The following is a 21408-nucleotide window of genomic DNA, read 5'->3' as shown; positions in this document are numbered from 1 at the left end:
ACGGGACGATGAGCGGAGAATTTAGAGGAAACAGAATCAAAAGAGTGAGAGAAGGACAGAGCGGTGAAGATGAAGGCAATTTTGACTGCGTGATGGAGGTACAAGAAAGGGTGGCAGGCAATTTCAACAGGCAATTTTGACATTGAAATAGAAGCTCTGGGCAAAACATTCTCATATGAAATATGGATGCTCTTAGAGTTTCTGTGTGTGTGTGTGTCTGTGTATGTGTAGCCATGCTGGTAGTGCACAGGGGAAGCCTCAGCTCTATAATACATTAGTCTCTTTGGGGACATGCCCTAATTAATGGCTTGACCTCCTAACGGGTAGCCCCCTTCTGCGAGTTAACATTTAGCAGCGCACCCTCCGGAGTTAGACTCTGAAGCGCATTTAATAAAAGAAGTGACAGTGACATTAATGAGACAGTCGAGACAAGTACAGGGCTTCGTTTTATTTTCCAACAATTTATATTCAGATTTTTTTTCCTTTTTTACACGTCTCACCTCAGAAGCGAGCGAGAGAGACAAATAATACAAAGCAACATAGAATTAAACTAAACCAAGAGAACAATTTAGACCAAAAAAATGCACACACACACACACACACACACACACACACAAACACACACACACTCGCGCATGCACACACACACACGCATACACAAACAAACAGGCGTCAAATACACTGATCCTGTTTCTGGTCAAAGGCAACTGACTCCTGCTGCAGACTGCTCTGTCTCCGTGTATTTACACAAACAGTCCGCCCGTTAACGACTGCAGGAGAGGATGTCACGCCTGCTTTATCCATCAGCTCCGTGTGTGGTTCTCAATCCGTCAGGGTGAGATTTGGTTAGAAGAAAAAGTTCCCGTGAAGCTCCCTGGTTGTTCTGTGGTAAATGAACTGTGATCACATTTTATTTATTTATTTAAATGTTTGTTTTTGTCAACACCGTGTGTGCCCGTTGATTAGTGAGTGTCCATCAGTGCCGCTGTCCCTTCGTCCTCAGTTGGACTTGGACCAGATCTTGCCGCTGCCTCGCAGCCTGGACAGAAAACAAATACAAAACTCAGCTGGTGTTTCTTTTTTTTATTTAAATAATTTGATGACTTACATGTTTACTTTCTGCTTGCTCTACTGAAGCAACAAATTACTGATGCAACCTGGGTGCAAAAGTATCTTTATGCTAAAATTCCCAACACCAGTATTTACAGTTTTGTTTTTTTCGCAGTGGCACTGATCACAGTGGATTTTCTTCTTCTGCATATTTCGGCAAAGAGCAGATTTCTAATAATAACAGCTGCAGTATCAGTCCCATCCTTTAAATAGCTTCATAAAGAAATGGTGTCAAAACTTGTTTTCATTTGAGGATTGAGGTTAAGCTATCATTAATTTGGATTTTAAAACACTGAGTGGATCTTCATTTGAATGATGTGTGGTGCTGAGTGATGGAAATTACAGGGCTCTATGCTTCGTCAAAATGTGACAGGCAGCCAGAAAATAATCACTGCTCTCTGTTTGACAAGAACAACATAAACAGCAGCCAAGCAAAGCATCTCGGCCGGTCACTGGAGGGGGGAAATGGTTCTTTCAGGAAGGAAACACGCGGGGCGTTTGTATATCCACTGACATTTTACAATCCAGGACAGATGTGAAATTAGCCACTGGTAATTAGGCCGGATGGAAGCAGAACAGAAAGAGAGTTCCTGATAGCGGGGTTATGGTACCGCTGCAAAACACTAATGTGCATCTGATAATAAAGCTACTTCATGCAGACACACGCTCTGCACAGACAAGCCACTTACAGCAGCAGCTGGCTTTTTACTGTTTATTAGAAAAATGGAAACACGGTGGTTCTCGGCTGAATTAACTTTTGCTCTCTACAAGAAACCCGGACTAATGGCTTTAATTTAGTGTTTGAAGTAGTCTTTATAGTTTCATGCTTATAAGTAGGGATATACGTATTTATGAAGCACCTTTCAAAAATCACAGTTACAAAGTGCTTCAAAGAACAAAAGGAGGTGCAGCGATAAAACAAACGTAATGGAAAAAACCTCCATATGAAGCTTTCTGTTCCAATTTTGTGACTTGTAAAAATGAATTTCTTATTTGGATGGGGGAGGGAAGAACCTCAACAACAGAAACTTCATTTAAAAGCGTACCAACCAATTTGAATAAAATGCGCTCAATCTGTAAAATATTTAGCCATGAAAACAATAAATGCAATTTCTATGCAAACTCCTGGTGGGTGCTTTTGTATAATAAAATAAATAAATATGAAAGCAGCTCACTCAAAATACTCTGCTGCCCGCTACGTGCAACCACTACAAACACAGCGGGACGCCACTCACCCTTTCACCTTTGAGCTCTTTTTGCCTGGTTGTCTCGGTTCCTGAGAGGAAGCGGGGTCTCGTGGCTCGGCGGGTTGGTCTGCGTCCTGATTGGAGGCGGCTCCAGCTGGAGCGGGGCCTGACGATGGAGACGCGGCGCTGGCCTTTAACGTCTTCTGTAGATTTGAGACCTGGTGGAGAAGTGAAGAGAGAGGGTAAAAACTGAAAATTAAAGGGACGAGCGTGGGTGTCCTCTTGTGTTAGTGACACCAGGAGGCCATGTCAAAAATATTTAGAACAACTGGTAACGTAAAACTCTTGTGTCTGGGCTGCTGTTGGTCCTTCAGCCTGCTGTGGAGAAGACAGCAGCCATAACAGACAAAGAACTTCTTTGTAGTGAAGTGAAACTGAGTTAAAAATGGTTAAAAATGATTACACACAGACAGCAGCCACTGCGGCTGCTGTCTGTGTGTCTGGTGCTGATTGTTTGGTCTTTGATATTTTTCCCATCTTCTTTCCCCATTGCGCTGAACTCTGCTGTCCTGTTCAAGCCAAACTTTCAACCAATCAGCATTCTACCTACGTACAGCGTCACTGCTACATGTCTTTGTCGGCTGCACACCCAGAATGAAGAAAAGGATCTACACAAGCGGACAAACACACGTCAGGGAGCAGATCTTGTTTTTTTTGTGCATGTAAAAAGTTACAAAAACCAAACTCCACTCTAATTATCCTTTTATGGTCGCGTGCTGAATTTTGTAGGCTGGTGTACTGGCCGTGTTGGACACCAGAGTGTATGACCGTTTCTTTCTTTAGCGCCATTTCAATGATATAACAGTACAGGAGCTCAGAGATGGTCTGATTACAGAGTAGGAGATGCTGCAACAGCTTGAAAGCTTGCTTCCTACTTTAACTTCTTCTATTCCCATAACAGCACTGATGCTGAGAACATGCAAGTGACAACTGCATTGTGTCAGGTGCACCTGAACCAAGAAGTGTCAACGATCACAGGACTGTGGTGACATCACAGTTGACGCACAAAAAACAAATGCTTAATAACAGGTTTTTCTTCCTCAGAAAACGTGTAGCTGAAAAGTCTCTTTTGTAGTTGAGGATTTTTTTCTTCCTGTTACTTATCTACATCACTGTAGATAAGAATGAACAACTGCCTCGGTCCCACATTAGTCTAAAGGGCCATATACAAACGGAAGCATTCAAGGGCTGCCGCGGAGTCCAAGCCTCGACTGACCGATTTATCACCTATCTAATGTTCGCTGACGATAGCGCCATTTTTGCCGAAGACGACACCGAGGCAACTCACATCCTCTATGACATCGCCCGGCACTCCAAACTGTACGGCCTCAAGGTTAACGCTGAGAAGACCAAAGTCCTGACCACCGACGGCTCACCAACGATCGTCCACCTTGATGGTGTGCAGATCAAACAAGTCCAACAATTTCAATATCTGGGGTCCCTCGTCGAGGAGAAGAAAGTGGCATCATCAGCGGAGATATGCTCCAGAATTGGGCAGGCGGCGGCAGCATTCGCTTCCCTGCGCTGGTGCGTCTGGAAGAAGAACAACATCTCATTGGCGACAAAGATCCGCCTTTACTGAACCCTGCCCATTCTACTTTACGGCGCAGAGACGTGGACAATGCTCAAACACGACCTGAGCAAGCTCAAAGTTTTCCAAATGCGTTGCCTTAGATGCATTCTCGGCATTTCCCTTCGCGACCGTCATTCGAATGACACCATCCTCACCAGCTGCGGTAGCCAACCAACGATCGGCGACCTAATCCAGCGCCGCCGACTCCTTTGGTTTGGCCACATTTGTCGAATGGACCCGAGCCGCTACCCCCATGGCCTACTCTGGTTGACCCGCCCCACCGATTGGAGGGTGCATCGAAATGCACCAAAGAAGACATGGATGAAACAAATCCAGGATGATTTGAAGGCCCTGGACTTGACCTCGAGCAGGCAAGAACCATCGCCTTAGATCGAAAAGCGTGGAAGATAATCGTTGGTCAAGCAAGAGAACCTGCGGCACCTACAGGAGCGTACTGGTTGCGCGGCAGACCACCGCAGCTGGTCGCCCGCTAAGGACAAGAAGATATACAAATGGATGTGATGGTGAGAGGCAATGGACAGTGAGTTCTTAGGCCTGACCAGGAGGTACCAAACCCCTCTCCTACGACAACCTATGACAGGCTCCAGTTCTCCCGACTCTTCAAGTGGGACAGGTGGAGAGAACCAAATTCAGAGACTTGTAGAGATGACTGCCGAAATGACCGCAACACAAGATGCTCATTTATCCTGAACCAGAACCTGTAACATCCACTAGCAACCAGCTGTAAACAATGGGATTCAGAGCGATTCAGCTGATAAATCAATCACTTTAAATTCGGGGAGAGGTTATCTGTGTCTTCTAAGGTAATGAAGAGCCCGTGGATGACTTCTGGAGGGAACAGCCTGCATTTAGAAGCTTTAAAGTAGATTTTGTATCAAAGGAAACTTATAAAAGCTTTTATGTTCCACTGATTGTAATAAGTTACCTTTAAATATCCACTCCTTGCCATCTTTTCACTTCTTCAAACATGCTTTGCTTTGTCACCTCAAACCAGATTACTTATGCTTTCAGTAATTCAATCAGTTTTCTTCATCTCTTCTTTTAGTGGAGTGATTTATTGGATGATTTGTTTTCTATAAGGTTGCAATTTGTTTTCTTGTTTCTTCTTTTCTTTGTTGTGCTATTTTATTATGTTTCTTCTTCTGCACTTAAATATAAAATGTTACATCTCGAGCAGTTTAACCGCATGTAATAATTGTCAGCACAGTGCACGGCAAATGTGGCTAACACTGCAGTGTTGTTTACTTCTTCTGTTACTCTCTCTGCTTCCATAAACTGTATTTTAAAAGAGCCGAGTTCCCAATAAAGCAGTTCTCATTTACATACCTCTATTTTTCTCTTGTCAGACAACAGGACAAGCATGAAATAGTGACACAAACACGTCCCATTATACTGATGTTAAGCAGCCTTAACTGACAAGCCATTATCCGAGCTGCTGCACTGCTAAATCCTGATTTTATAACGACAGTGATGTAACAAAACCACAATTCAGAAAAGTTAACGGCAATGTATAAGCTGCGATATTGTCCATATTTACATGTTAATCTCTCAGAGGAATGCATTTAGTTAATCTTATGAAAACGCTGTTAACTTAAGCAGTCCGAGTCCACTCATGTGAACTGCAGGTAGAAGCAAGTTAAATTTAGGATGTTTTAAGACCTTTTCAAGAGGAAAAAAAAAAAGAGACCAAGCATGGAAAGAGAATACACATTCATTCATTTTTGGCACGTTATCCATGGTTGTCTGTCTCTATGTGTTGACCCTGTGACAGACATCCTGTGGTGACCTGTCCAGGTCGTTCCTCGCCTCTTGCCCCGTGACAGCTGGGATAGGCTCCAGCGCCCCTCATAACCCTGATGGTGTCAACGGGAATAGAGATTATTCCCACTGCCACCGATACATACAGAGTGTATGAGAAAGAATTATCGTGGTTTATTTATCGTATTGACGCATGCTGTGAGTCCAGAGGGGCAACACATCGAACACTTGTGAACGTTGTTTATATTTTGTATGTAAAGCTTTTATCAAACTAATTTTCCTATCGTTGCATGAACTGTTTTCTATAGATATAAGAACAGCCTCATATAAAGCAGCCACATCTAAATATGCAGCAGTGGCAGAAACAGTGGTGTTGTCTCATCCATACTAAAGTCAACACTTTCAAAGGTCATCTTATAGTTAAAGTACACTGAGAACACTTTCACTTTAAGAACACTTTGAGGGCTTGATGCAGCTTAACTCTTTGTGAGCAAACGAACGCTTGTAAAAGGGTACGTCTGTGCCAAGAGAGCGGCTCGCTGGCACGACGAAAGCGAAGAAATGTTGATTTGGTAAGTAATTCCTAATTGGGGAGACTGGCCAGGTTTCAGAGTATGGACAGATGTGAAAGGGGAGTGGCAAATGTCACCCAGCGGGTCAACAGAAGGTCAAAAATTCAATCCCGGGCTCTTCCATTTCACCTGTTGAAGTGTCCTTGGACAAGACACTAAAGCCCAGACTGCCACATACAGTCAGATGATGTGTTTTATGATTAGAAAGCTCTCAAAGCCTCTGCTGCTTGAATGTAGTTTTAATGTAAAAGGGATTTGAGTGCTCAGATGGAGTAAAGGAGTACTATGTTATTATTGGTCCATTTACATATGACACATGTACAGTTTGTTTAGTGAACATGTAAAACTATTCTAGTTACCCCCAATGAGTCTGCAAATATCTGTAAGTCTACATTAAAACAACAGTGAGGTACCTACATGAATACAAAAACATGTTTGCGTAGCTGCATCTGTTCCTGTTCACACTGCCCATGAATGCCTTTGAAAGTCCCCTCTCACTTTTCCAAGCAAATTTGCAGTGAAAAGTTTACGTGAGGCTTCGGCCCCTTTTCCACAGACAGGACTTTAACCTTGCTGAGCTGCTCTCTTGCACAGAGAGGGAGTTTTGTACTAAGACAGCTTTAACCTTGGAAGATGCCCACTTGATTTGTCAAGCTCGAGCTAGTTGGAGCAATCACACATCATCAGTGAATTTACTGTCTAAATCTGGCATGAATACTAATAATAGAGGGGTGTGTCAGTGCCTGTGTGACTGACAGCATCTAGCAGGCTGCCTGAGTGTTGATGAAGGGAACATGAGAAAAGTAAACAAACTTGCACCGTGGCTTCATGTCAGTCAATTTAATGCAAATCTCGAAAAAATGTAAAATAAAAATGCATTCATTATCTTTTCTATTTTTTAACCCCACCAAGCAATTCACAGAGCTGCGCTAACAGAGAATAAAAATGTTTAGTTTAACATCAGCTGGACATTTAAGGGACTGCAGGTTTTTACTGACACAAAGTGCATTAGAAAAGAAATCACTTTAAATGGCTGTTATGAAATTGTTAATCGCATTCCCACTGATTACAGACTGATCACAGAAATGAGGTTGCAAATAACGAAATATGCAGTCAGGGTGAAACTAGAATACCACAAATGGCTGGTAGGGAAAAAAGGGGAGATAGTAGCCAAGCGGAAAAGAGACAGAACTGAAGACTGAAGGGAGGAAGGACTTACTTCTGTTTCCACTTGGACTTTGACCTTTAACTGGCTCTCTCTGTATTGGTTTGCCCTCGAGACTTGCTCCTCAATACCACACAGAACTGCCTCACAACCTGCACACCTGAGAGAGAACAAAAGCACGGAGTAAGAAAAACAGATAATTGAGACATAAATCTAAAGTGTGTCCACAGACACTTAGAGGTGATACTGACCACTCCTGCAGCGTGTTGATTATGTTTGGCAGCTCATTAGGGCCGAGGTCGCGACCCACGCTGCAGTCTACCTCCACCTGCTGGTTCCTCTGATCCAGTTTCCCCTGGATGATGTCGCAGTAAACAGCTTCAATCAGCAGGTCCTCGAGTTCCCGCACGTTCTTCAAATCGAGCTGTTGCAGGAGCAGCGAGTACGGCAGGCACTGAGGGGAAAATAAAGAGAAGAGGAAAGTGTAGGTAAGCAGGCAGCTAATTTGATTCCACTTCAGTGCTCTGATGGAAAATGACAAAAAAAAAATGTTACAGTGAAAACGCTCATTTGTGTAAATGTCACTGCCAGAGGAAGATGAAAGGAGCTTAAAACTTTACAATCCTTCACTGGGCAATTAGTGAGTTCAAACCCACATGTAGGGAGAGCGGTGACACATTAAGGAGAAAAACAAGGGGGCAGGAGTGAAAAGAGGGATGTTAACGGACACAGATATTAAGTTAGAGGAGGAAGAAAAAAAAAAGACAGCACTGGTGAGAATAATGAATCTATTATTTATCAGGAGCAGAGAAAAGAAAAGGGCACAAGGAGAGGTGCAGGACAGTGGAGAGATGCTGTAACAAACCACATAAGATGAATACTTTATCGTGGACATGGAGTGCTGGCACTGAAATTTCAAATGACACGAAGGGTACAAGTTGTGCTGGTAACTTTTCTTGAGAAATTAAGAGGCTCGTCTGTTGTTTTCCTCCAAATTTAGCTGATATATTTACAGCCACAAGCTTAGGATCACAGCCAACCTCACACGAGTGTTAAAAAGAAAAAGAGAAAAAAAAATCTGATTATGAGCCCGAGGAAAATAGCAAAGCCATCTAAAAGCAGAATTGCCCACATATCATTTATATCAGGGCTTGCTTTATGACGCCTGCAGCAAATTTATTTTCTAAGATTGAGACAAAGAAAACAAAAATCAATACAACACCACAGCTCATCTGCACTTTTATGTAAAACCTGGACGAGAGAATAATGGACCTGTACCTTGAGGTTGGAAGCCAAGCTGATGATTGACAGATGACGGAGTTTGTTTCTCTGTGCCGGGGTCAGCTCGGGAAGTGAGGCTGCTCTCTCTGCAGCAGCAGACGAGAATAATAATACACAAAAAAACAAATAGAAACACAATGGGAAACATTTACCAGAACAGTGTGTAAGTGTTACTTTACAGAGGGTCAAACAGCCACACATAATAGAAGCAAAACTTATTACTATGAGGTGTAATGTAACACAGCAAGGTGAAGGTGAGTGTGGAGCTGTTTAAGCAGTCAGAGAACAGAGTCGGGAGGAAGTCCATTTCCTGCAACTGTGCCTCCTGCTGACTCGCTACCCTGGTGACAGGACTCACGCCCCCTGAGACGGCAGCTCTGACAGCTCCTCTAAGGGATCCACTACACAGCTCTATGAAAGTAAATGTGCTCCCTGGCGGCAAGTCTCAAAAGGGAAAGAACAATAAAGTAGGCTACAATCTTTTTTTCCAGGCTATTGGTTGATCTTCAGTACATAATTAGTCATAATTAGGATTCCACTTCTACTTGAAGCTTCCTGGTGTGTTACGCAGAAAGCAATTTAAGTTGGAAAAGATTTGTTTACAGTCTGTTTGTGACACAGACAATCATCAGTCTAAATAGGCTCCAGCAATTTTTATCCATGAACCACCTGCCTGCAGCATTTCAGGTGAGGGTGTTTAAAGCCTCTGTGTCAAGGTGCCTGCCTTGAAGCAAAGAAATACGGCTCATAATAAAAGAGTTGCAGGGCCACCCTATTACTTATTTACATTGTGCTGCCGCTGCAATACCTTTGTAGTCGCAGTAGGTTCCATAGGCAAAGAGGTTCAGGAGCTGGTACACCGGTGCATGAGGACCATTCTCCAGCTGTGGTTTGGAGAGAAGATGAAAGAGAAAATGATGTGGCAGAATATTGTAAGTAATGAGACTCTCTACGTAAGAGCTATTCAATGGCATTTTATCCATGGACAGAGCAGAGGTGTTTCTGTGAGTCAGTAAAAAAGAAAGAAACACAAAAAAAGACCTGACGGGTATATTCAAATGTGTTAGGACTATTCTGCATTCATACCAGGCTCCAAAATCCATCTCTGGCGATCTGTGGGTCATTCCATCTCAGTTTATAATAAAAAAAAGAAGTTCCCACATGACAGTTTCACAGTTTTGCCTGAAAAGATTCCAGGTAAAGATGCACTATTTAGCAGGAATTATGCTGGATTTCAGCTCCCTAGTGACATTAATTTTTGCAGAAAAAATACTTTAAGTTATGAAAGGTTTTAGATGTTTTATAGCATAATTTTTGAGCGGCAACTTTAAAATTCTAGAAAATTACTTGAGCTGTGTCCTTCAAATATTTCAGAGTAAATATCTGGTGCTGACTCTCTGACTCTCAGGAGTGAAGCTCAGGTTAACAAAGAATGATGGATGTTTGAAGCATCATAAATATTTGGATGCCTAATCGCTTTCAATTTGGAGTCCTGAAGAAACTGCAAGTTCACGTAGGGATAAGTAGGGGCTTATATTTTCTTTATAGCTTCTCATATACAAGACACAAAATATTCTTTAAATCAGTCCAGATCAGCTGAATAGTTTCACTGATATTCAAGCTTGAATATGGAAAACAAAACCACATTTTCATTCAACTTCACTGTGATATTTCCCAGGTATGACCCGATGTACCAAATCTAAATTACCTTTTTTGAAAGAGGACATTTCTGCTAATAACATATCAAAATTTGTCCCAGTATGAATTTTGAAATACTCATCTTTATGTATGGCAGTTGAGGATTATAATAAATTCAAATATTTCTAAAATTTACTGGATCTAAGACAAAGGGCCTAAATTTCACCCGCTGCCTTTCATTTTTAATAGCCGAGATAAAATTTGAGAGATTGTCCTTATCAGATTATTGGCTACAGAGATACTCGGGCTTCAAAAGTGCATTTTAACATTCTTATTTAAGTATTTCCAAGATATAATTTTCAATCACTTGATCATAAAGTCTCAGTAATTCAGCTAATGACATTTTTTTTTCAAAGAAATTATAAATACTACACCAACAGCATTTAATTCATTTGAAGAAATATAATATAACACCACATGCATTCACATGCATGAATTCTGCTACCTGTATAGCTTGCATCATCAACGTTAATGAAACAAGTTATCTTCAATAGCAGAATGTAACTAAAAGTTGAATTCCTTCATGGAAGTCTCAGCCTTTTTATGTCATCCTCCTTAATTACATATCTGCATCCAGTGTACCAGGAACTCCTGCCTGTAATCATGTGCTTATGGTACTGAGCACACATCCTCTCTTCTTGGCTAGAAAAAAAAACTTCCTGCTGGGCCCTGAAGGTGCATAAATTAAATTAAAACATGTTGCTCGGCTTCTGAAACAATCTTTGGCTCCCGTACATAAATTTAAGAGTGTCAAAAAAAAAAAAAAAAGAAAACACCTCATACTGAGAAAATGAGACAGAAAACCATCACAAATTTTGATATATTATTAACAGAAACCTTCTCTTTCTAAAAAAGGTAATTTGGATTTTGGTACATGGAGGCATACCTGGGGAATGTCACACTGAAGTTGGATGAAAATGTGTTTTTTTTCCCTCTCCACCTATACTGAAGCTTGAACATCAGTGAAACCATTCACCCGATCTTTTAAAGAATATTATATGCCTTGTGTATGAGAAGCTATAAACAAATTATCAGCCCTCTACTCTCCCCTTCCAGAATTTGTAGTTTCTACAAGCCTTCAAATCTGCTGTCAGAGATTAGACATCCAAGTATTTATGACACTTCAAGCTGCCATCATTCTATGTTAATTTAAGCTACACCCCCGACAGTCCATATTAATATCGTCATGGTACCAGATATTTCCTCTGAAAAATCTAGCTCAAGTAATTTTCTAGATAAATGAACTTTAAAATATCCCCTCAAAAAAAGATGCCAGAAAAACGTCTGACAGCAGGGACCTGAAATTTAGCATAATTCCTATTAAGAGACTATCTTTGCCCTGGCAAATCTGAGATGGTCAGGTGGGAGGCATATGATGAACTGACACAGAATGACCCCCGTCTAATATTTCCTGGTCCTTAACATTTAAATAGTAATCACATCCATCCATTTCCTCACCAGGGTTTTTTCTTGGCTCAGAGTTGGCCTTAGGCGGGTGACTACACACAGCATGATAAGGAAGATCGCCTGGTACAGTTACCTTATACCTTATGTGGCCATTTAATAAACAAACGTGTCAATTATATTTTAATTAATAAAAACCTGGCTAAAACATGCATGTTAAACAGTCGGGTACTAACATAGTGCTTTTCTACTAAATCTGATCACTCTTTGCTACTCCAAGCCTCATCCACCTGAAACACACACATTCATACAAGTGCTTTCATCGTTCACACACTTACACTCTGATGGATGAGGGCAACTCTGCAGTCAGTTTCTTGCCCAAGGATACTTTGACAGGCAGGTTAAAGGAGACAGGGATCGAACCACTAGCAATTAGCAGACAACCTGCGCTACCTCCTGATGCACAGCTTCCCCATGGTTTAAAAAAAATATTTTAATATAACTTTAAAAAAAAAAAAAAAGAAAGAGGGCAGGTGAAATTCTTCTTTGCTAATGTCCAGCTGCTCTATTGCAGAAATCCTATTCCATTTCAAACCATTTTCCCTGTCCTTATAAATAACTGGAGGCCATCTATTAAATTTAACAGAAATTATAGGGGGGAAAGGAATGACCGCAGTGGCCCTTCGTCTGACTTCTGTAATTGCCTACGTCGATTTGAGTGTTGTGCATGTCTGGAAAGTAGCTAAGAGGAAAGGAAAATATTCACTGCTGTTAAAAATACAAATATTGTCTGATGAAAAGAGAACACTTGTCTTTGTCCTGCCAGAGGAAAATCACAATAGAACTGAATAAACTCACACAGGATGAGATTTGGAATAGATTATTGTGTAAATAGATGCACAGTTAAAAAACAGTGAGGGGAAAAAACACAGAGGTAAATATTTGTGTAGGCTGTTGTATTGTTGCTCTTCTGTCTAAACTGACTCCAAACCGACATTTTTAATTTCCTGTGGTATTTATCACTTTGTCTGAACTGTTCAGAAATCTCAACTTTAGCTTTTTTCTCTTGTCTTTTTATTGCAATCTGTTAGTTAAAATGTCCTCTGCTATATTTCTTTAGGACTGCTTGTCTTCATTTTTTTTCACCTTGGTATGGTTCTTTATTAAATAAGGACAAATGCAATTTATCTGTTTAGCTCCTAAAAAAGGGTGTCTCAAATCCTTAGCAAATATTCCCGCTGGTCTGGCTTTTTCTCCATCCTTTTCACGGCTTAACTTAAGTAATGGATGAATGTTTCTGCTAAATCACACTCTCCTTTAAAAGCAGCATTTCGCTTCAAAAACAGGGTATTAGCTGTGTGTATGTAACGTGTTATCCTGCACTTTATGGTGCCTTCAGGAGCTCGATGCTTATTATGTGTTGTTGTGTTGATCGGAGGGTGAGTTCTGATTTCAGTCACTGGAACATAACTGTGGTGTTTTTCCACTTGCACGGATGGCAAATGTGATTCAGTTTGTAAACACTTGCAATCATACTACACACAAGCTGTGCAGCCACTGGTTTGGCTGATCAGCTTCTTCTTGTATTCATTAAAGGACATTTTTGTAATTTCCCTCTGCAGTTTTTAACTTAAACTCTCACCACCAGGGGGCAGCATTAAGACAGGAAGGTCTGCCATTTACCTGGCCAAAACTGTAAATAAGACTGTGCTTAATCATTTTCTGGTTAAGTGATTAAGCTTAAAGGTTATAGTGACTTACTGCATAATCTTGTGGGACCAGCTTGGCTCTAGTTCATCTTCAGTTTATATATCTTCAGGAAATTGACTTGTTAAGTATGACATCATTATCACTTCAGGATCCAAAAGCTCCTTCAGGTCCAAAAAGCAAACAAGCACTGAGGCACCACTGAGTTAAAAATGGTGCAAATTCTTTCAGCTCCAATAAAATTATCAGTGTGGTTGTTCTCTGTGGTGTTGTTGGTATCTTTAGTTAGTTTTGGAAGAATTTATTGATGGTGCATTTAAACACAAGACTTAACTAATAATGATTTTCATTCATGCCAGGACTGACAATATCCCAAAGGGCAGAGTGTGTGGATAAAGCGTGAGGAAAGAGCATTTACCTCTCTGACATTAGGCAGCTCCAAGATGTCAGAGAAAACATAGAGGCCTGGGGTCTCCAGCAGAGAGCTGACAGCCTGGGCCAGTGCTGAGCCTGACAGAGACAGGAGCTGCTCCACCTCCATCTGATGCCGGGAGGACACAGGTACCAGAAACACAGTTAGCAGGTTAGACGAGACAAGGATACTACAGAGACAAGGATGAGCTGCAGAGCAATCACGATAAGAATCAAAGAGATATCCTCTCTTATTGCCTTAGCTCTGCCACTTTATTAAAGCCCTCTGGGGACATCATATCAAAATCTTTGAAAAACACAAGAACAAGAACTACAATGGTCTATTAATGAAGCCTCAGACCCCACAGCATCTGCGTGCAATGCCATGCCCTTGTCAAACCTTGCAGCCACTCGTCACTTGTTGAAAATATATCTATATAAATGAACAATACTCACTCTAATTTAATGTCCAACAGCCAAGGGCTCTTGACCAAAGCACTTAACCCTCAAACTGCCTGGAGAGCTCAGACACTGAAAGAGCAGCTTAACTGGGCAGTACCAAAGCAGGCAACAAGTGAAACGAATGTGAAGCAGGGCATGTATATTCATCAGCCCACTCCCTCAATAGAAATACGATGCAAATGCACTTTGGGCTGAAGGCAGCACCAGAATAATTACCTAAGTACTGACATGAATCTATCTGCGCCTCAAGCAGACACTTAAAATCTGGAAAGAAAACAAACAACCTAATAAACATCCAGGACCATACCCCGATCTAACCCGTCATATTTAATGTTTTCTTTACATTCTCTAGTTATAAAAATCTAAATGTATGCCAGTTTGATCCCACTTCCTCCTGATTCAAATGAGCCTCAACTGAGCAACTGATGGGATATTTTAAGATCTTAATCCCAGTAGACACATCCTGGGACACAAGGGAAGTTGGTATTACAGATGCATGATTAAATTATTGCAGTTGCATCATACTGGCATCATTACCTTAGGCCACTTCCTAAAATTTATGCAACAGTGTCTGGATACCCATTGTGGTGCTAATACTACTCTGCCTGCTTCTGCTGATGGCACCAATATAGTATCTTATCCCCATAAATTGGACACATTTAGATGCACATTTTCTGTATGTCGCCCCATCGCATCATCATTGAGGAGGTCCAAAGTGCACATTCCCAGATGAGCTGAAAAGGTGAGTGGACATGCGATTTAATCAAACAAGTTAACCTACACCATGCTAAAGAAACACCGCCTCTCGTACTTTCAGGGCTTTCTAAAAGTCAAATCAAGCTCGAAGTGTGAGGCTGAACTGGATCCATCTGTATACCTCAACTGAATTTAAAAGATGGCCAAAACTGGCTGCATATCAGTGAGAGGTGGCATGAGGAATTTGTTGATCTGCTCAATATGAGAGATGCAGCTGTCCAGACACAAGATACTGTGATATAATAAACATGAATAAAACAGAAAAAACCCCACTGTCATTCATGAATAAATTTAAATGGACAGACAGCTGCAAATTAAGATACGTGGTTTTAACAAAGACCTTAGGTAATGCCTGTATTATTCTTTTTAACAACGTATCCTTAATTTTGCCTATTCATTTACTTTAATTGTGTATTAATGTTAATACAATGTCCCTGTCCTACCATATTCAGGCATTACAAGTCCTACTCAAAACATTCAGTTCTTTAGCTATTGTTATTGCTGAGAGGAGCTCTATATTTGGACAGCTAGAAAATCAAAGTGACTAAGACAGTTTATTAAATAATAAAAAGTCTATACTGCAAGCAGAAGAAATACAAAATTGAATTTTGGAGCTGCAAGCTTCCACTGTTTTCTAATACCCCGAACTCACTAAACAGCTCCCTGTGCTATAGACTTTGCATCGCAACCAAGACACATGCTGAAGGTCACTGCAAACCACTGCTAAGGCTTGAGTTTTTGTTTTGACACTTCACATAGTCAGCTTCTTATTAAATGCTGAGGCAAACTGAGCCATAAAAACACAGAGGTTACAGCCTGTGCAAATACTAAAAACCTAAAACAAAGAACAGAAGCTTAAATCATTTTAAAGCTACTTAAAGGAAAATAACTGATGAGATGTTTTGTTCTAGATTAACTAAGACCATATGGACAGAGGACAGAAATGATCACGATGTGACAATAAAGTTGCTTGTTTTGGTTAGGTGGGGTTTGTGTCCTCTTTACCTTTCTGCAGGCAACTTTGGGAGCTGCATATGTTTTATGTTTGACTGCTGTCTAGACCAGGGTCACTGCATATAAACACATTGATTTGTGTCATTTTAACAGCATTTTTGAGCCCTCATAATCTCTTAAGTACAGGAGGAGCTGTAGCATGAAATTTTCTGGGCTGAAAAACAAATTTAACATCGAGTGAAGAACTGCAACCAAATTAACTTTACACCCACTCCAAGTGTCACCATCTAAGGCTAAAATCAATTTTTTGTTTAGCACAGTTTCTTCTGTAACCAACTTTGAGGATCATCATGGGATATATCACTGTTCAAATAACTAAACTGTATCAATGTAATGTCTATCACATAGAATAACAGAAACAAACACTGGTACCCAGAAAGAAACTTCAGGAAGTGCATTTTGGATAAACTCTCAAGGGTTATACCACTGTGTAAGCTATCTGGCTGGTGAAAACAAGCTATGAAAGCTATATACCTACATTTTGGTACCAGATTCATTTTTAGATGCTACTCAAACTACATGCTTTATGTCAGTGCAAATTTTCACCCACTGAGGGCTTGAAAAAAAGACTTTTTCATAGTGTGAAGGTAAATTTAGCATATGTTCTTAGAATATTGAATGGTCATTAATAAAAAAGAATCTGTTTATTCGGAGAGGCTCAGGTGGGAGACACTCACTGAATTTATCGTTGAATGACCCACCAACCTGATTAGCATGTTTGCTGTTTCTCAATGCTAATGTTTTCTTTCTACCCTTTCCCCAACCAGTAGAGACAGATGGCAGCCCTCACTGAACCAGTCTGGTTCTCTCTGAGGTTTCTTCCTGCTAATAAGACCCCCTACTGTGCTTGCTCAAATGAAAATTGTTGTGCTTTACTTTAAACTACCGTATTTTCCGCACTATAAGGCGCACTTAAAATCCTTTAACTTTCTCAAAAATTGACAGTGCGCCTTATGTATGAATTCTGGTTGTGCTTACGGACCTCGAACCGATTTTATGTGGTACACAGTGCTCAAAAATCTGTCAAAAAATGTTTTAGAATGACTTAAGCTACGAAGCCGCACAGCTTGATGGATTGTTGGAGCATTATGGCTACCATAGTCAGGAGCCTCGCGGAGTAATCTGGGTACAAAACTCCGTCCGCATCAGGTCCCAAAGTCAGACGAACACTGCCGCATCACCGAGAGTTATAAACTGTCTAAATTCTTTCCTCTGTAATAAAATGATCAGTGTTGTTGCTTTACCGGGTGTAACAGTTAAGTTTAACATCCAGGCATCCATGAAAACAGAATTTATTACATTTAACTGAGTTAGAAATTATCAGGAAGTTAGCTCGCTAGTTTCCACCTAAACAAGATATACCATGTTCTGACAGAGAGATTTCTGAAAAAATTAAAATGTACAGCTCTGCTATCACTTCCAACATAAGTGAAGACAGAAAACTAAACAGCAGTGACGTTTGTAGCGTAACTGAAGTTGGGCTAGATGGTATATAATGATGTGCTACATGATCGCTAGCGGCACAGCTATGCTAGCATAACATAAACAGTAAAGCTGGAATGCTAACGCTTGTTTCGCTTAATGCGCCTTATAATCCGGTGCGCCTATGTATGGAAGCAGACCCGTTCATCGACAGTGCACCTTATAATCCAGTGCGTCTTATGGTCCGAAAAATATGGTAGTTACTATTCTGAAATCCCCTGAGATTACTTGTGTTATAATTTTAGTAAGTAAGTAAGTAAACTTTATTTATTAAGCGCTTTTCGCAGACAGGCAATCACAAAGCGCTGTACACAAATATTAAAATATTAAAATAAACAATAAAATCAATAGACATTATATACAATGTAAAAGATCAAATGTAAATAATGTAAAAAAAATAAAATAAAATAAAATATGTAGATCAACAAAAGGCTTGTTTGAACAGAAGAGTTTTTAACTGTTTTTTAAAAACAGTTAAAAACAGTTTTGTAGCATTTTAAGTATCATCTACGTATCAAATCTGTGAGAGTTAAAACACTAGTAGACTATTTAGAAGTAAGGCCATAACTATTAGTCTGTCAATTGGCTTCATTTGTTTGGAATATGAAAATTAAAGATTAACCAACTGTGGAATTATGGGCCCATATTGGTGGTAATTATCATTATTATCTCATTTTGAATTTGATAGTAGCAACACGTCTCAAAAAAGTTCTTCTTTTTCATAGTGTTCCAAATGTTTTCAGTCAGCAAAAGAGCTGGATTGCAGGCAGTCCAGTTCAGCACCCGGACCAGGAAGTCACACTGTTTTCATAGCAGCGGTATGCAGTTTCACATTGTCTTACTGATTTATGGAAGGACTTTTTTGAAGAAAAAAAAAAAGCCAGATAATCCCTCTCCTCTTTAGTCAAGAGGATACAGTGTCCACGTTTTGCAAAAAGAATTTCAATTCATATGACCTCAGAACAGTTTTCTATTTGCCTCAGTCCCTTTTCAATGAGCTGTGACCCAGAGAAGATGAGGTTTCTGGATCATGTTCACATATGGATTATTATTTGCATAATAGAGCTTTAATCTGCATTTGTGGATGTGATGTTGAAGTGTGTTAAAAGACAGTAATATCAACAAGTGTTCCTGAACCCATGCAGTGATTTTCAGAATAACATAATCCTGTCTCTTTTTAATGCAGTGTTGCTTGAGGGGCTAAATTGCAATGGCATCCAATAGTGATTGTCGACATTGTCCCTTGGGCACTTTGAATCATTTAATATTGTTGTGGACTGCAGATGATGAGATACTCAAAGTCTTAACAACTTTATTATCGAGGTACATTACTCCGAAACTATTCTCCAATTTGTAGATGCAGTTTTTGTTTTTTGGCAACAGATCATGTTACTGACTTTTTGCCAATTAATCCAATTAGTTACAAAATGTTCCTCCATCTGTTTCTTCTTCATACTGCTTACTTTTTTAACCTTTAATTGCTCCCAAACCAAATTTATGGAAACATGTTTCTGACATGAAATTAAAAATGAACGGATATTTTTCATAAAACAGTGTCTCCATGTGAATAAAATCTGGGTTTGTGAGATTTTAAAATCATTCCATCCTGTTTTTAGTCACATTTTACACAATGTTGGAAGTGAGTTTGTGCTTGCCAATACACTGATATTCCCTTAATAAGGCTAATACTAGCGCTTACTAATATTCACTTCATGTTTATCAGTGTACCCTTGAGAAACTGTCATTCACACTCTACCAGAGATAAGGGTGACACCTTCAAATAGCTTGTTTAGTCAAACAAGCAGTGTACCCCACAAATTATATTTAAAGTGTTATAAATACCTCTGGGAACTAAACCATTTTTGTCATGTTTGTTTTATGGATATATTTAAATTGACTGTTCTGCATGAAAAAGGAGCACAAATACATTTTAGCACTAATTGACATTCATAAATAAGAGCCTTCTTTGCTGACAGTTTTCGGTCAAAGTCACAAATAAATCTGCAACTTTTCAGGTCATTAATACAATACTGTTTGAATCAACTTGTGTGCATAAAGTTTGCATTTAAATATGAAACTACTTCAAGCAAAGTTCCTTCACCACTTGGAAGCCACCTTGAAACCTATCCGTGCGTATATTTCCAAGCATTATCTATAATTATTTGTAATTTAATTGTTCAGCAGCACAAAAGCTGCATCTACAGAGCAAGCAGTCAACCTGACTGCTTTAAAATGGCAGACTTTGCCCAGAAATTGGGTCTTTAAAAAATTATTGTTTCCTTGCTTGAAGTTTTACTTCTATCACCATGTTAATTTTGTTACATTCTTTGTTAAAATTAAATTAATATTCGTCTTTCAAGTCTAAAGCAGTAAACAGAAACGTCTCTGCCATTCTGTACTGATTCAAGATCTCAATTTTAAACTTGTTAATATTAAATAACAATAACAACAACAACAACAATAATAATAATAATAATAATAATAATAATAATAATGATGATGATGATGATGATGATGATGATCTATTTATTCAAACAAAAATCAACCAAAACATAAAGTGGCGCTTACAGAGACTTAAAGGGTCATGTGTTGTCCTGAAGTAAGTAGTTAAATTTAGGGTGCACTGATATTAAGCTTATATGCTTACCCGGGGCGAAACATCAAATCAGCTGTCAGACAAAGTGCTAAAGATACACATTATAACTGTAGTTTTGGGTAGCTGCCCGACTTTAAGCTCACTGTTTACGTAAACATTACCTATTATTCAAGCTCAATGTGTCATGCTAGCTCGGCTGCTAGCGGCTAATTAGCCGCCGACAGGCTTCATCTAACCGCTGACTTCAGGCCTCAGTCCATTTTAAGGCTTTATATTGACTTCAAACATGCCACCATCGTATTCAGATAGCCAATAAACTACATATGCATTGAAATATTAAAACAAAAATGGTAAAACGCGGATTAGCGTGTTAAAATTTACCTTGTTGTGTTGGTTTCTGGCAGACAGTTTCCCTTTCGAGCGCTCAGTTCCGCTACAACAAAGTGACGTAATCCGTGATTGGACAGCCGCTCAAAGCAGGCGGGACAAAGCCAGCTGTCAATCACGATTTGTTACAGCGGATTAGAGAGGAGAGCACCACTTAGCGGCGACTGGGTATACTCCACGCAAATGTTAGCGGACTGTACCGAGTGTCAATGTTCTCATGAACAGCAGTCAGTGATGAAATGCTTCTTCCTGCTAAACACAAAGCCAAATAAAACAGTTAGCATGCTTTCAACTTAGGAACATAAATATGAAAAAAAGGCCTCAACTGTTTATTATCTTCAATAACCTTTACTAATATTTATTTTCTCTTTAATATTACTCTACATCTCCCAAAGTCTATGTATGTATTTCAGAGGGAAACTCAAGACAAGCATGATATCTTTATCTTCTTATTTTGGCTGCTCCCTTTAGGGATCGCTACAGTGGATCATCTGCTAGCTCCTAGCATCCTCCTCTATTAGAATAGAATAGAATAGAATTCAACTTTATTGTCATTGCACATGCACAGGTACAGGGCAACGAAATGCAGTTTGCATCCATCCAGAAGTGCTTTAGTGATATAGATATATTACAATATATATTAGCAATAATATAGATATGTGAGTAATATTACAGAAATGGGTCTATTATGGTATGTTATAATGTACACGGTATGAAGTATGTTGTGAATATTCTATAACTATAAGTATGTACAGGCTGTAGTG

The 21408-nt window shown here is 39.8% G+C and overlaps 1 protein-coding gene across 2 annotated transcripts; it reads right to left on the bottom strand.

The window, feature by feature from the left end:
* Nucleotides 1-428: 428 nt before the first annotated feature.
* cops7a (COP9 constitutive photomorphogenic homolog subunit 7A) lies at nucleotides 429-20734 on the bottom strand. 2 transcript variants are annotated; one of them, XM_026183519.1, is made up of 8 exons: nucleotides 20639-20734; nucleotides 13955-14077; nucleotides 9536-9611; nucleotides 8725-8813; nucleotides 7698-7900; nucleotides 7501-7606; nucleotides 2354-2515; nucleotides 429-1039 (listed from the first exon to the last, which is right to left on the bottom strand). In XM_026183519.1, exons 2-8 carry the CDS (start codon nucleotides 14075-14077, stop codon nucleotides 977-979), a joined length of 822 nt encoding a protein of 273 aa, XP_026039304.1. In that variant the 5' UTR covers nucleotides 20639-20734; the 3' UTR covers nucleotides 429-976. The 2 variants fall into 2 exon arrangements, with proteins under 2 accessions (XP_026039304.1, XP_026039305.1); XM_026183520.1 differs by having other exon boundaries at nucleotides 2346-2515; nucleotides 20639-20733.
* Nucleotides 20735-21408: the final 674 nt, after the last annotated feature.

The sequence above is a fragment of the Astatotilapia calliptera genome, chromosome 11 (assembly GCF_900246225.1).
Source record: "Astatotilapia calliptera chromosome 11, fAstCal1.2, whole genome shotgun sequence".
NCBI lineage: Eukaryota > Metazoa > Chordata > Actinopteri > Cichliformes > Cichlidae > Astatotilapia > Astatotilapia calliptera.
The sequence above is the reverse complement of the archived record's forward strand: the minus strand, read 5'-3'. Positions and strand labels throughout refer to the sequence as shown.